Raw genomic sequence first — 15,854 nt, 5'->3', positions numbered from 1 at the left:
ATACGTGACCAAAAGCTCTGAACGAGAGGCCAATGACATTGATGCCATAAAGATAGTTGACGATGACAAGAGCGCGGTTATTCCTTACTTGTCGCGAGAACACGATGGCATACATCCTTAGTATGAGTATTACAAAATAGACAAGGAGCACGAAGAAGTCTATCTTGTGCCAGCCGTCACTAAAATTTGGGGAAAAAATACTTTAGTACCTTTGTAGGGATTCAATTGGAAGGATTCATATGTCAAGATTATGGTAGCCACGGCAGCACAGGAGTCGACAAGGCTATTTTTCTTATACTGTATAATATTTTAATGTTTGTTATGGGCTCTTGACAGTTGACGACCCTTCCACCAATGGGCCAGTGTCGTATCCTAACGGTTGGCTTGGATCGAGCATGAAACGGGCGATTCTTTTTCACACGAATTTTTTTTTTTACTTTTCAATTACACGCTTACAATAAGACTTAAACTTTACAGTACCTCTGATGAAAACAATACCTACAGGTTTACAATGCAACAATACTATAGTTTATGACTGTACTATACAACATTAGTCTCTAACAAAGAACAAAACAAACGCAAACACAAATGCAGGGCCTCGTCCACGCCTCGCGTCACTCAATCTATATTTATTGATTAAAAGTGTGCTCTGTTTTTAAAACAGGACCATTTCTTTTTGAAAACATGCATGGAGTTATTAACTATTGCAATTTTGTTTTCGATTTGTAAAGTATTGTAAACAAGCTGTTTTTACATTTCGAGACTAGGTCGTGTTTTTTTCAGTTTACAGATGTAAATATGATATCTGACGACAAGTATCGGATGGTGTAATAATAGTTTACTGAGAAGTATAGCCTCTGAGGGGACGAATCCCTGCATATTGGAGATGTTTTGTGTTAACCATTGAGAAAATTTCCCCCAAAAGGATTTTGAGTATTTACACCTCAGGAATAAATGAATTAGATTTTCAGTTTCTTCTCCGCAAAAAGTACAACATCCACACTCGTTTTGCTCTCGTTCAGTCAGTGTTTCGATGTTTCCGAGGGGAAACAAAATTTCGTCACATTGGTTATTAGTAGATGACACTGTTGAAGAGTATAGCTTTTGCTAAAATTATTTGGCTTCTTTTAGAATTTCTCCGTCTATATTTACAACTTCATTGTCTGAAAGGAGCAGGCATTTTATGGTTTTCTGTTTTAAATGCCGCTTTCCCAAATTGAGGAAATATTTTGTGTTTTTTTCGCCGTCCTTGTACCATCGTGCTCTAGAACGTATCATCGCGCCCTTTGGTTTACATTCGGAAATTTCATCTCTCTGTAAATTGATGATACTTATTTCTTCTGTGATTTTCTGTTTTTCCATTGCGGTCACATTAGCCTCATCTAATCTTTTCTCAAGGTGTGTAATTTTTTCCTCCGAGTATTTCTCTTTCGATGACATTTTGTTTTTCTGTTGTCTTGCATAACAAAGTGAACTTGACCTGATTTTCAAGGATGGCGTCAACCTCGTTATTGTTTTGGTATTCTTTTGCTACTTCGTTAATTGTTTTCCTGATAAGGTCAACATATTCCGCATCAGCCAACAACGAGGCATTTAGTTTCCAAAAACCTGTTCCCCTAGCGTTTGAGTTATTCATTAGGGTGAGAGTAATGAGAGAATGGTCTGATTTAAAACCTGTCAAGATATCTGCAATTGTGACAGCTGGAATAAACACTTGAGCTGATCAAGAAAGAGTCTAAACGGCATTTTATCTCTGGGCAACTTCTTCTCCAAGTGAAATGTTTTGTATCAGGGTTAAGCATACGGTCAACTTTTTCCAGAGATTTTTCGCGTGTTACGGCCTCCTACCTTGCTTATCTTTTTGTACTCCTAAAACAAGGTTCAAATCGCCACCCCACACGCATTCTTCGCCCTCAAATGTAAGAAGCATTCTTAGAACTGATTCGAAGAATGAAGGGTCGTCATTATTTGGAGCATAAATATTCACCAGTGTCAAGGTCTTACTCTCTGTTTTGATATCAATGATTACGAGCCTACCGTTTCATCAATCAATCATCATCATTTATTTGCCTTTATGTGTATAACAGATTTTAAAAAAGCATACAGCAGGTTGTTAGGCGAGGAGACCTCAGGAAACCACCAGGCTTATAGGAGAGGCCACCTCGATATCACAATATTAAACAAAAATAAGGGCTGCGAAGGAGTGCGGCAGGAACTAACTAAGAAACTATTTTAATAAAAACTCTAGCACTTTGTTCTTAAACATAGGAAAGCTTGACAAATTGGTAATAGAGGCAGGAAGACAGTTCCAGACCCTAGGTCCTTGGTAAAGAATTGTGAACTTCTTAATGTTCGTGCGACAGGAATGCACACGATAATTTCCGGCTGTTCTTGTGTCATATTTATGGACGTGACTGTTTGTCATAACAGATTGAAGAAAAGTGGAGGAAGCAGATTATTGTGGTAGCGGAACATGAATTTAGCAATATCGAGGGTATTGAGTTGCAAGATGTCTAAGATTTTCAGTTTAGAAAAAAGAGGAGCAGTATGTGCTCGATATTCTGAATTTGTAACAGCTCGCACCACTCGCTTTTGCAGATAATAAATTCTATTTAAATTAGATACGTAAGTGGACGACCACGTAGAGTTACAATAAGTAATGTATGGATAAATTAATGTATAGTACAACATAAGTTTGGTCTTACAGGATAAGTAGAAACGCGTTTGGATCTAGAAAGGTTTTAAGCAATTGAAGCGCGAAGTTGTTGTTAAAGAGTATACTTACTCCGGCACTGGCACTAGAAAGACTATTAAAAATTGCTGTGTACTCCCATTCTGCGGACCAAATTACTTCTTTTTCCTTTGAACAATGGACTTCTTGTAAAAAGAAAATCGAGTACTCTTTGAAAATTATTTGCCCCGCATTAGGCTCCATTTCATGCTAGATCCAGTGTAACCGTGGCAATACAAAACTGGCCTATTAAGCAAAATTACCTATAAAAGTTAATCACCCAATGTAGGTTAAAGCAAAAGTAAATTCTAAAAACACTCAATTTACCACACATTGTGAGTGTAGTTTGTAAGAAATTAGGGACCTTTAGATCGGAGGACAAGTCACTTTCCGTTCTCAGCACGCGCACTTCGAAAAATGTCGGTCTCCAAACCTTATGCGCATGCTCAGTACGGAAAACTCGTATTCGTAGTCGTCCTCCGGTCTAAAGGTCCCTAATTATTAAAACAGTTCGAGGGACTACCACAAGACAGTTCTCTGAATTCGAACATACTACCTGCAACGAGTAACAAGGGCTATAACTAATTTAACGAAGAAGTAGAAAAAATTGTTTCAATAAGAAAAAACATACGGTTAAGTTTGATCGTGTGGCCTGAGAAGAAAGTATTGCTTTAACTAACACTTCGACAAGCTAACAGAAAGAACTTTTTCAGAGTAGAGTTTTCATTTCATTAGTTAATATCATGAAAGGTCCTCGTAATGACCTTAACTGGTCTTAGCTGGGTGGATGGTAAAATTTCAAATAATAATAACAATAATAATAATAATAATAATAATAATAGTAATAATAATAATAATAATAATAATAATAATGTCGTAAAAGAGGTTGCTGTTATTCATCGTGGTGAAGTACAACAATAATAAAGTATTCTCGTTTGTCTCACGACGTGGTCAATTGTGATGTAGATCGTGACGTTTCGACTGCATACTGCTAGTCTTCAACAGGCGATGAGGTCGACTGATTACGCGTTACCTGTTAGATGCTCCGCTGTGATTGGTTGGTTTTTCAGCAGCTGTGATTGGTTCATTTCGATCCCCGCTGTTTCGGTGTGTTGTTCCTTCGGCGATCCACTGTCGTACGGTTCTGCTGTTGTTGTGTTTCTTGATCGTGAGCATCCACACTTCCGGAATTCCTATTCCACTATCCCTCTTGATGTTGTAGGGTGAATCGCCTCACGATCAATAAACTTTACTTCGTTCCAAAGCAGGCTGTGGCTGTTTACCAACGTTCCTATCGACGCCGCTGTACAAACCGCGCTACAGAAACTAGAGGAAGACCCCAGCCTTGCGGACCGCACGACACTAACACCTGCTCAGATCCCTGACCTCCTAAATTTCGTATTGAGATCCACATACTTCCAATATAACGGATCAATTTACGAACAATTAGAAGTAGCAGCCATGGGAAGCCCGGTCTCCGCTGTTATTGCTAACCTATACATGGAGAGTTTCGAAGAACAGGCAATAACTACTTCGGCCTACAAACCTAAAAAGGTCTATGCCCAATCTGAAAGTAAACTCGTCTGCGTACTGAAGAACACCAACAGTTGGCATGAATGATGTTGGTTTACAGCAAAAACCCAAGAAAAGCAATGTAATCCTACGTACACATATAAACCTACAGCAGCCACAATTCCTCTATTCGCTCCGACGAAAGGCTAACGCTCGAAACGTCAGCTTTCCAAATCTTTCACGGTGGTTATTCGACCTGTATCAACTCGTTTGATAAAATCAATTTCTGTTTCAATCTCCCACTGACGCAGTACCACAGTTTCTTTAGAAACTAAAATTTTTGTTTAATCCACGTGAAACGAGGTGAGAGATCTCTGGAATAAAAGTCAGCGATACAGTGGTGGTACAACCCCTGGAAAAAGATTAACAGTACGAGTTCCTTGAAATCCTCGATAATGTACGTCAGGAAGAGAAGAGAACGCTGGAGTGTGCGAAAAGACATATCTACAACGTTTGTCAGTAATTTGGTCTAGTTTGCTATCAAATGGCCAGCGTGTGGTTGCCTGTAATTAGTGTGCACTAGCGGTCGTTAAGTACCCCATGTGGACGCAGCATTGGCTCCAGACAGAATTAAGAAGGATTGATCGGGAAGCGCGGAAAATCATTGTAACAAAAGGAAGAAAACACCCAGCGTCATCGACCGCCCTATTGTACGCGTAGAGGAAGAAAGGTGGACGTGGCCTGCAGTCAGTAGAGGGAGAGTACAAGATCACGAAGATTAAGGCAGCAATGAAATTGGTTTCAAACAGTGACCCTTGGATGATAATGGTGAGAGAGTTTGAAGAACGTTCTGCTGTTTTGGGATATCAATCACTGATTACAGAGGCCCTGAGGTGTAGTGAAGAACTTGGAATGACGCTGAGGCTTGCCTTCCTGGAACCAACGGTATGTGAACCTGATGGACAGGAGGTGACTGCAACAAAGGCAAAGCAACTGCTGAGATCAAAGTACCAACAATAGTTGTTAAAGATAGTACGTGATGAAGCATGGCAGGAAAAGCTACATACAGCCAGATGGAATGATGATAGCATGAGCACTAAGAACTGCTTCTCATGGCTAAGCGAACGGACGTCATGCCCTTGTATGTTGTAGCCGGTATGTATGAGTTATACGAACAGCTCCTGCCAACGAAGTTATACCAAGTTAAGAAGATTAAGATGTCACAGTCAAGTGGCGTGTCCTTTCGTATGTGTAACATGCAAGCCACCGGAAAGCGTAACTTACGTGCTATCGGGATGCTCAGCCCTCGCCCAAAACAAGTATTTGGCAAGACACAACAATGCCCTGAAAGTGTTATATTTTGAACTGCTACGAGAGTTACAACTGGTCGAAAGTCTTCCTGCATGGCATTCACCAATCAAGCCTAAACCAGAATACGCCTCGGAGGATGTCCAAGCATTGTGGGATATACCAACAGTTCAATTAATAGTTCAAAGTATTCATTTTATAAGTTCTACATAACTCTTATTCAAAGATTGCAATTCAGCTGTTGTTATGTATATAATTGTATTCGTAATATAAATTGTAAATAAGCGACATGCATTATTCACTCTAGTACTACATTGTAAATAATTTTCCAATACTTGCAAATAGGTTTTTATAACTTTTAAAAGTGTAACAATTTGTAGTCTCATAGGTTTTGCTGAGCGCCCCACGAGACTTTATTCTCCTGGCATACTGAAGTTCAATAAACTTCCCCCATAATAATCATAATAAGAGAGAAGGAAGATGAAAAAGTGGAAAAGTACCAAGATCTTGCAAGAGAAGTGGCCGGGAAAAATGTGGGGAGTGACGATAAAGGTTGTTCCAGTGGTAGTGGGAGCATTGGGATCTTTACCACTGAGATTGAACGACAACATGAGAACCATTGAGTTAGGTGTTCCAGTTGAACTGATCCAGAGAAGAGCATTGTTAAGGTCGGCAAGAATTCTTTGTAATTTTGTGTAGTAAAATATAATTTTACTACACTCTTTATTGTAATTTCTAAGGGTCAAGTTCGCACATTACGCAATTCAGCCAATTGGCTGCAATGTAATTTGCCAAATAAACTACACGATTAAAACTAGGTGTTACCTGGAACGTGCATTCCACAGTATTCTGCCTTCACGCAGAACATCATAGTAGTGATGAATTAGCATGAAATTGCAAATTTCTGCGTAAATCGCAGCACTGGACGAAGCACATTAAGAAGTAATTGTATAAAGGGAAAATACGCTGATTTAAACATGAAAACGCATTATAAAAGGGGGCGCTTCACGTACTGCTTTTGTTCGAATTCGATTAATTATCCAAGATGGTGATCAACAAACAGCAACACAGAGACGGAAGCCCGATAATGTATTTCTAGCGCAAAAAAAAGGGACTGGGGATTTAACAAAAAAACGACATATAACATTTTATGACATATTACGGACACATTGCCGTAAGGGGCTTTTTTATTGCACAAATTATCACAGAGCTCTCGGTTGCGTCCACGGTTGATTGATAAATCATTTGCACGTGCCTAAGGCACCTTGCCTTTCATAGTGCGTCTTCGTGTTTAGAACAAAAAGTGTTATTAACATGACCACACCGAGTTATATCCGTGAAATATGAAGGAACAAGATGGTTCAACTCAGTCGGGGCGAGATTCCCCCGATATCGTTCTTCCTATTTCAGTTTGTGTCCTTACCTTAAGTAAATTCCAAGTGGCTTGCATACGATGTTGCATGTGGTCGCATGATGTCGTCCATCGCCAACTTTGTGCCGTCTTTTTGCAATTGCTGCTAACTGTTTGCTCTCAGCCAATGCACGACCCACGAAGAAAACCAGTATTACCCATTCAACTACACTGACGTCTAAGGTTGATGGAGCTACGCAAATTGCCAAGTGTAGGCAAACGAGAGTGATGTAGCTTATCGTGTCAAAAACAAACTTCCAGAATGGAACTTTCAGAAATTTAAAACGTTCTACAGTTTCCTCAATTTCGTCCCCTGCGAAATGAAAAAATTAAATTGCACTGTTATTTTCTTTAACATCTGGGCTTATATTTATAGCAATATGGATTACAGTATAAGGTGAAACCATAAAATTAACTACTTAGGACCGAAGATGCGGAATTCCGTTTGTGATAATACAAGAACTTCTGAGGATTTAGGTTGTTTAAAGAGCATTATATGATTTATAGCCTTGATCCTGACACATTATGATCGCATATTGTAGATAGGTTTTAAGTCAGCTCCGTCAATTTGGCAACTTTCATGTTTTATTTAATTTATGACCTAGACGAAATAAAGATCACCACATCTGTTATTACAAAAGGCATCTGACAACGTAGCGAATTGCCCAAATTGCTTTATTCCTTTATTATATTTCGTCGGAATAATGGGGTAACCCTAACGCGCCACAAATATTCAAAATGGCGGAGCCACGAAAATTTGAAAATGAAAAAAATCGATTCCAAATATCTTTTTTTTTCCTGAAACAAACCGTTCTCCTTTTTGGGAAATTCTTTAAAAAAAATTGATTACAGACATTCTTTCCTCCGGGAGTGTAAGCAAAGACGATAGCTACAGCAACGAAAACGACATTCCAAAATATAACTTAGCGCTATCGCAAGTATTTCGCTATTATTCCGTCTTGTTCACCTTGTACAATACGGGCAAACCGTATCCTGTAAATGGATGGCTACGAACGGTTTTCAAAGTAAAGATAGCAAATAAATGGTTCATTGTTGTATGCTCGCGTTGTTGCCAAAACCTAAAATTTGTTAAATTCACGTTGTTGTTTTGGGACGTAAGGAAACAAAATGCATGAGAATTCGTGCTGCACGTGCAGCACGATTATTTCTCCATTTTTAGCCAATAATATTCTAGCTTTGTGCCGAAGCCGTCGTCTTCAGTTTGCTTAAAATCCCTAATCTTTCGAGGAGTATATGTTCTCCTGTATGAAATGAAGCCATGATCCTCCAACTTATCTAGACAATGGACGCAAATGGATCACTGCGATTTTCATAATTCTGCGGAATTCATCTTCAAGCGACAACAGCCAAACTGCGTTTTGGCTTCCATCAATCAAACTTCCGACACCAACCACAGATGACGCTATCAATGACGATGCATGACATAACTCCCCAATTAGCATCATTGGTTCCCACGGTACATTTGACGCCGATGGAAAGCCATGGAATCTGCATACGAATCTTTTTATTGAAGGATTTCTAAAAACGTATCATAATGTTGTTCGAAATGTGAACTAAACAAAAACTCCAGTTCACTTTTCGGAGGTGGAGTCGATCTTCCCAGCTATCTAGCGCTTCAAGGTAAGATTCCGTAGAATTACGAAAATCGCAGTAAAGATCCGCGGTGAATCAGTTAAGTAAATTCTTTGTTATAATTTATAACTTGTCGGTTTTTTTCTTCACGTTTATGTCCTTGTCATACGTGACATTTACACCTGCATTCAGATACCTTTTCGACCGCGCCATTTTCGCTGCATCTCTTCGTGTACGACTGGATGAGTAAAGAACTGCGTCAACAACAAAAGTGATAATTATCATACGTGATTATAGCATGAACGTAAAAGACAAAGTTAACAGTAAGAAACCAAACACAGTTGCCCAAAGAGTTAGCTTGCTTATTCTGATCTCTTAAAATTGAAATCCGATTGGCCAGAAAGACCCGAATTTGGAAATCGGTACGCCCAAAATTTTATCGTTGGAATGCTAATGAAGCAGCCAAATTACGAGAATTGATTAGAAGTGTCAAAATGGTCTATGCCCTTCTCTTTGCCGTAATAGATGGAAAAAAACTTTGCTGCATTCGATTTGTAGATAATAATGGGATTTGTCCATACATATATAACTAAATGGTCACACTTTTTTTCTAAAATTTAATTTTAAAGGGTTCAACTTTAACGGGTGGATGATTGACTGGCTTAACTACGTTTTCGAATTTGCAATACATCCGTTGGCTCATGCTCCACGTTTTTCGTAATGGTAAGTATACAAATGGGGAGGCGTGGTGGCCTCATGGTGCTCCCGACTCCGGAACGAGTGGTCCGTGTTCGGGTCCTGTGGCCAGGGACATTGTGTTGTGTTCTTGGGCAAAACACTTCATTCCCACGGACCCTCTCTCCACCCAGGTGTATAAATGGGTACCGGCGAATTTAACCGGCGATGGACTAGCATCCCATCCAGGAGGGAGAAGAAATAATCCTAGTCGCTTCATGCTACAGTAACCGGACATATGCGCCGGCCTGATGGGCCTCCTTTGTTCGTACCAGACTTTACCTTCACCTTAAAGTGCCCCTAACCCCAAAATGTTTTTTTCGCTAAAATGAATCTTTGCACTTGTTCGAAACGCATTGCGGCAATTTTTTCCTTTTTCTAACAAATTCTGCCATTTTATAGGCTTCGAAAGTTGCGAAAATCCAAGCATCTTTTGTTCACGACCGAGTCAGAAGGGGAGTGGGTCTATTCCTGATGTGACGTCACAAACTGATTTACATTGCATTAACTCTTTGTAAACATGCATGCAAAGTAGATTAAGACGTCACATCAGGAATAGGCTCATTCCCCTTCTGACTCGGTCGTGAACTAAAGATGCTTGGATTTTCGCAACTTTCGAAGCCTATAAAATGGCAGAATTTGTTAGAAAAAGGAAAAAATTGCCGCAATGCGTTTCGAACAGGTGCAAAGATTCATTTTAGCGAAAAAAACATTTTGGGGTTAGGGGCACTTTAAATATACAAATGCGAAAAAAGGAGTCCTCTTAAAATTAGACCGTACAATAAATTTCCCAGTTGTCATTTGATAAATTCTTCAGAGCCATCGTTTTGGGCAAATTATTTGATGTGGGTTTTAGTTCATAATGTAAAGCCCCGGCCAAACGCAACGAGAGCGAGAGTTGACAGCTGGAGTTGATGAGAGCTGAAACTCTGCAGAGCTCATGAGAGTTGATGAGGGTGATCGAGAGTTGGCCAAAAGAGAGAGCCTGGGAAACACCCTCGGAAAACCCTTTCTGACGTAAATATGGCGACTAGCCAGCCGGTATATGCAGCCTTGGCGTTGTCCTTAGTCACCGAATCCGACGCCATATTGTTTTTTCTATTTTTCATCTGAGCCCGCTGTGAAATAAAGTAACTGCTGACCTTAAAACTCTCGTTCAAACTCTCAGGCGCGGCAAAACTCTCGCCAACTCTCATGAAAAATTTGAGCAGGTTCAAATTCGAAGAGAAAAAGTCTCGAGAGTAGCCGAGAGTGGATGAGAGTTTCTGACCAAACGAGAGTTTCAACTCTCGTCAACTCTAATCAACCCTCGTTCTCGTTTGGCCAGGGCTTAAATTCTTACGATAGGGCTATCTGCCAAGATTGTGTCTTCATGCAACCACAGTTAATCGAGGGACTGGTTATGATGAAGGAGATTGTAACCACAATGAACGTCTTTGATTGGATTGTTGTGGTAGTGAAGGTATTGGTGATGCCGAAGGGGTCTTGGCAATTACAGTAGTGGTGATGATGATGGTGCTAACGTGATAGTGGAAATGCAGATGGCGATAATTATGTCATGAAGGTAAAGGCCACGGCCATGAATAGAAGGAAGAATGGATGGATGAATGGTCAAATTCTTTTTCTACCTTTTTTTGCTGACAGTCAACGGCATCACCCATCATGTGATCTAGGATAAATTCTCCAAATTGTTCTCGATCTTTTCTTTTGGTCTCTGGTCTCATTGGATCCAGTAAGTGGTAGATAAACTCTTCAACAGAGTCTGCTAGTCGATGAAACCTGTCATAATCGGGCCCCTTACTGTTCGCCTTTTTGCGTAGCTCGGATATTACCTGAAAAGTAAGCGAAATATACTGATTAAACAGAATTTTAAATAACTTGCGTGATAGCAATGCGATTGCCGAGGATAGGGTAGAGTCGGCAATTTCCTTCTCGATGCCTGAGAAACAAAATGCTCACTACAAAACAGATCACAACTAGATCTCTTAAGAGACTTCGTATATGTATCAAATCGGCCTTGGTCACACCTGTTAATGCAACCAAGGACGGAGAAGGATCCGAAGTGTAGAGTTAATTAAACAGTTAAGTTAGATACTCCCATGAAACTCCTAGGGAAAAAGAAAAATTGACGTCGTTGTAACCGATTACAAAATTGCCCTGAAGGTAACTGCAAATCCGATACAGATATAGATTATTAATCTCATTAATATTCATATTCATATTATTATAGATTATATTATTATTATTATTATTATTATTATTATTATTATTATTATTATTATTATCATAACGACGCTTCAAATTAACCCACTACTTACTTTCCAGCAACAAAAATGGGGGTTACAAAGTTCCTTTTTTTATAGGGGTTTTTTACATGGTTATTCTGCTGCTACGGAATGACAATTCCTACATTTTTGATACGCAATGGCTGTTGTCTCACATGCTACCATAACATAGCTGTTTGGTGTACAGTTCGTTGGAATTGTTGAAACTGGTTTGAGCCATCTTAAAATTGATATCCATACCTCCATTGCCACTCTTAAATAATTGGACTCGCACTTTTGGAAGTTTCTTGGTGTAATTATCTTCTCGATTTCATCAAAATTGCCACCATCTATTTTTTCCATCATTTTTGTCTCTACTGAAGAGAATAAAGGGAGAAAAGTCTTTTAACAATGATGATAACAATAGCAATAGTAATAATTAATTGATTGATTAATATAATTATCATTATTATTGGTAATATTTTAGCTGTCGCGCAAGACAGTCATCCATGTTCCTGCTAATTTTCTTTATGTTAGTTGTCAATGAACAGCGTTCCACGGCAACAGGAAATCCATTAATTACAAAGGGAGAAATGATCCTCACTCCTATGTGGACAATTAAAGCAATTTTCTCTTTTCAGGTGTCGACAAGAGACAATAGGGAGCTTAAGCAACGACAACGGCGACGGCAACGAGAACGTCATCTCAAAATATAAATTTGCGTGATTTTAATCGCTTCGTGACTATTTCAACGTTTTTAAGATGACAAGGGTGCGGTGATACCAGTCGGAACGGCACTCCATTTTAGGAGAGAAAATGAAAATTTATCCTCAAGTGCTGACGTTCTTCGTAAAACCAAAAACTTGGCTATCTCACGTTGTTGTTTTGCTGACGACGGCAACGAAATGGACAAAAGTGAAAAACGCACGTGCAGGGCGTGCGAAGCTATTGTTTTAAAGCACTAAATATGCAAATTCGTGACGTTCTCGTTGCCGTCGCCGTTGTCGTTGCTTAAGCTCCCTAATTGCTTATGTCCAGCTCAGTGCGAGGATTACTTCTCTCAACTATTCCTGGTTTGCATCCACGTGATAAGACGGCCATGTTGGTGCACAAAACAACAGAAAATCGCCCAAAAAGTTTTGCACAATAATAGAGCCAAAAGACTTTTTCGCTGTTGTTCAGTACACCAACATGGCCGCCAATGGCGTCAGGTGCAAGCCAAGGATAACTCGTACTTCAAATATTTAATTCTTGGTTTTCACATGACGTCACGACCGCCATGTTGGTGCCCCTAAACAAAGAAAAGGCGGCCATGTTGGTGCCTCGACCAAATCCTCCGGGAATTGAACTCTATTATTATGCAAACGCTTCCTTTTGTTTTTGCTTCGCTTCCTTTTGTTTTCGTTGATCACGTGAGTAAAAACCAATTATAACAATTATTCCATGAGCGTTGGATATGAGGTGGTAAATAGCCAAAAAGGCGCTAAGCGCCGAGTTGGCTATAACCAGTCCCATAAAGAATAAGCGCGAATGGAATACCTGTTTTATTGATTTTTCATTAAATTCTGAACTGTTTTACTTACAGAAGACCAGGATGTTGTCTCAGTTTTACAAAACGACCGACGCAATCAGTTTCCATATAAGGTCATCACGGTATATAAGCTAATAACCGAGATCGAGTGAGCCAATCAGAAAACTTCAAATGCTCGGCGGCTTGGCCCCTCAGGCCACAGTTCAAAGATGGCGTCGTCCTCGAGTACATCTACTTCCAGCACTTACAGCGACCAACAATCTGATAACCTACCCCATTGGTCTTCTGCAGTTATGAAGGTTCTGCTGGTGCAGCCCTCGTCTGCAGCCGCTGAACGAGTATCCCTGGTGAAAAACCTCAGAGGATCCTTGAAGATCTTCAAGGATCCTTAAAGATCCTCAAGGACCTGCAAAAGATCTTTGAAGATGAGGATCTTTCAAGGATCCTTGAAGGATCTTTGAAAGTTCTTTAAAGATCTTCAATTGCAATTAGGAGTTGTAAAGATCCCCAAAGAGCCAGTGAGGATCCTGTGAGGATCTTACAAAGATCCTAGTGAGAATAAGTTTCAAAATCTTGGTAAGGATCCTTACAGATCCTCAAGAATTCTTTGAGGATCTTCCAAGGATCTTGAAAGGATCTTTTGACTGATCTTGAAAAGATCTTTATTAAGATCTTTGAAGATCCTTGATAAATCCTCTATTAATCTTTAAGGATCTTTCAAAGATCTTTGGAAAGATCTTTGTAATCTAATCAAAGAGGTCTTTCAAAGATCTTCATGACATCCTTGAGGATCTTCATGGATCTTGATAAAGATCTTTTCAAGAACAGTCAAAGGATCTTTTTAGGATCCTTGGAAGATCCTCAAACAATTCTCGAGGATCTTTTAGGATCTTTATAAAGATCCTTTGAGGATCAATCAAAGGATCTCCTTAGGATCCATGAAAGATCCTCAAGGAATTCTTGAGGACCTTAATGGGATTTCTATCAGGATCCTTAAAGATCCTCAAAGATCTAAGACAGATGTTTGGGGGAACTCAGTAATTACAATGAAATTAGTTACCATTGCATCTTTAAAGGGGGTTCTTGAACACCATTAAGATTTTAAAGGGATTCATCTTAAAGATCTTTTCGGGATTTTTTTAAAGGATCTTTTTTGGGAGTCGTCTTCAAAAGCTTTAGGGAGAACCTGTTGATGCCTCAATTAAATAATGTCCTGTACCTTTTTTGTCTCAAGAAGTTATTAAAGGTTGTGACTGTCGAAACTGAGAAATAATCTAAAGGAGTAAAGGAGTTCATTTATACCAATTAATAGAAAAATTAGTGAAACAAAAACCCAATTGCGTTATGTTGCACGGTACCTTATTAGATTTTATCAATATATTCTGACTAAAGAATCATTTTATTAAAATTTTATTAAATAACAATGGGTTAAGTGACAAGAACCGGAACGCAAAACATCACTAAAGAAAGTGCTATTGCTCTTGTTTATACAAGGATCATTACTTCATTGTCTAGCCAAAAAATGCATCAAATACAAATAAACCAATTGTTTGTTCTATAAGAGATCGTTTACTTATTTACATGCACTAACTTAAAATGAAGTTAACATTAAGTTGCATGTCCAGTCTGAAAACATTGTAACCTGACCGTCAGCTCATCTATCCCAGTTATAATTTGAAGAAAACCATCGTCCAAAACTTGGAAACAGAAGTGAAGTGGGAGCAATGGGTGACGCATGTTCTGTTTCACTTCACTGAGATTACTAAAACTTAAACTTTCTCAAAGCAAGCTTCACTTGATGACCTTCGAATGACTTTCTTCACTTTTCAGTATGGCGTTTGTTCTTGAACCAGCGGGAAAAACCCTTAAACGATCCCCTCGAACATCATTGAAGATCAGCCATCTTGGATTTGAGCCGCTCTGGTCAGCAGTAGGCCAGCACCAAAAATTGCGGGCTCACACCAGCCACAGATCGATGGCGGTTATTTCGATTTTCGGTTTACTGCAAGTCCTTATCATATTTTAGTTCTTTTACAATGTAAAATGCTTGTCCACTGGAAGGAATTGCTGATAATAACTCACCTAAAGAGGTAAGCGTTGGATAAAACAATTTTGATGCTAATTCCATGGGCTTTTGTCCTATAAATCAAAGTGCAAGTAATGCTCTATAATTTATAAGCTTAATACAAAGTGCGGGCGTTGTAACGTTTTGCGAAGTGTCTTTCTGTTTACAAATAACGAAGCTTGTAGTGGAAGGTTTTCATAATCCTTCAGAAAAATAACCGACAAAAAGCGAAGCCAAGGAAATGGACATTCACATTGAATTTAATTATCCCGGTTTAAAACGCAAAAGAACGCTTGATTTAGTTACATTGAGTCTGATCTGAGTGTTCCTACATAAACAGCCAAATGTTGACACTTCCATTGGGTGCAGAGATTTCTTCTGGGATATGGTGCATGAAATTTCATGATAAGTGGTCTGTAATTGGTGACCAAAGTCCACGATATTCTGTTATGTAAGCAATGAGAACCCAGATTTAAAAAATATATATATGCTTCTTTTGTTTTAGACTCCATTGCTGTTGTACTCAAGTCACCATTAAACCACTGCAATGAGCACTTTTTATAGCATTGTAGTCAAGTTGTCACTGCCTTGAATTTTTGAAGAGGTTGGAAAAAGACAATAATTATAATACTATGTATCTTTAAATCGCATTGTCCAGAGGAAACCAAGCTTAGGTACAAAGCGAAAAAAATGTTGTAGTTACT

The 15,854-nt window shown here is 39.1% G+C and overlaps 1 protein-coding gene across 2 annotated transcripts in view; it reads right to left on the bottom strand.

The window, feature by feature from the left end:
- The window catches only part of LOC137979928 (uncharacterized), a 44,793-nt gene that overhangs the window by 21,678 nt on the left and 7,261 nt on the right, over nt 1-15,854 (bottom strand). The window contains exons 4-8 of one of the 2 annotated variants that reach the window (XM_068827242.1): nt 11,816-11,931; nt 10,919-11,122; nt 8,752-8,809; nt 6,975-7,275; nt 1-179 (exon numbers count right to left, since the gene is read on the bottom strand). The exon at nt 1-179 is cut by the window's left edge and continues 175 nt beyond it. In XM_068827242.1, the coding sequence (XP_068683343.1) occupies nt 1-179; nt 6,975-7,275; nt 8,752-8,809; nt 10,919-11,122; nt 11,816-11,931 (858 nt within the window). Of the gene's footprint in view, nt 180-6,974; nt 7,276-8,751; nt 8,812-10,918; nt 11,123-11,815; nt 11,932-15,854 lie in introns of those variants that run through there. The other variant, XM_068827244.1, reaches the window with a different exon arrangement.

The sequence above is a fragment of the Montipora foliosa genome, chromosome 12 (genome assembly GCF_036669935.1).
Source record: "Montipora foliosa isolate CH-2021 chromosome 12, ASM3666993v2, whole genome shotgun sequence".
Taxonomy (NCBI): Eukaryota; Metazoa; Cnidaria; class Anthozoa; order Scleractinia; family Acroporidae; genus Montipora; species Montipora foliosa.
Note: the sequence above shows the minus strand (reverse complement) of the source record. Positions and strands in the feature narration are given on the sequence as shown.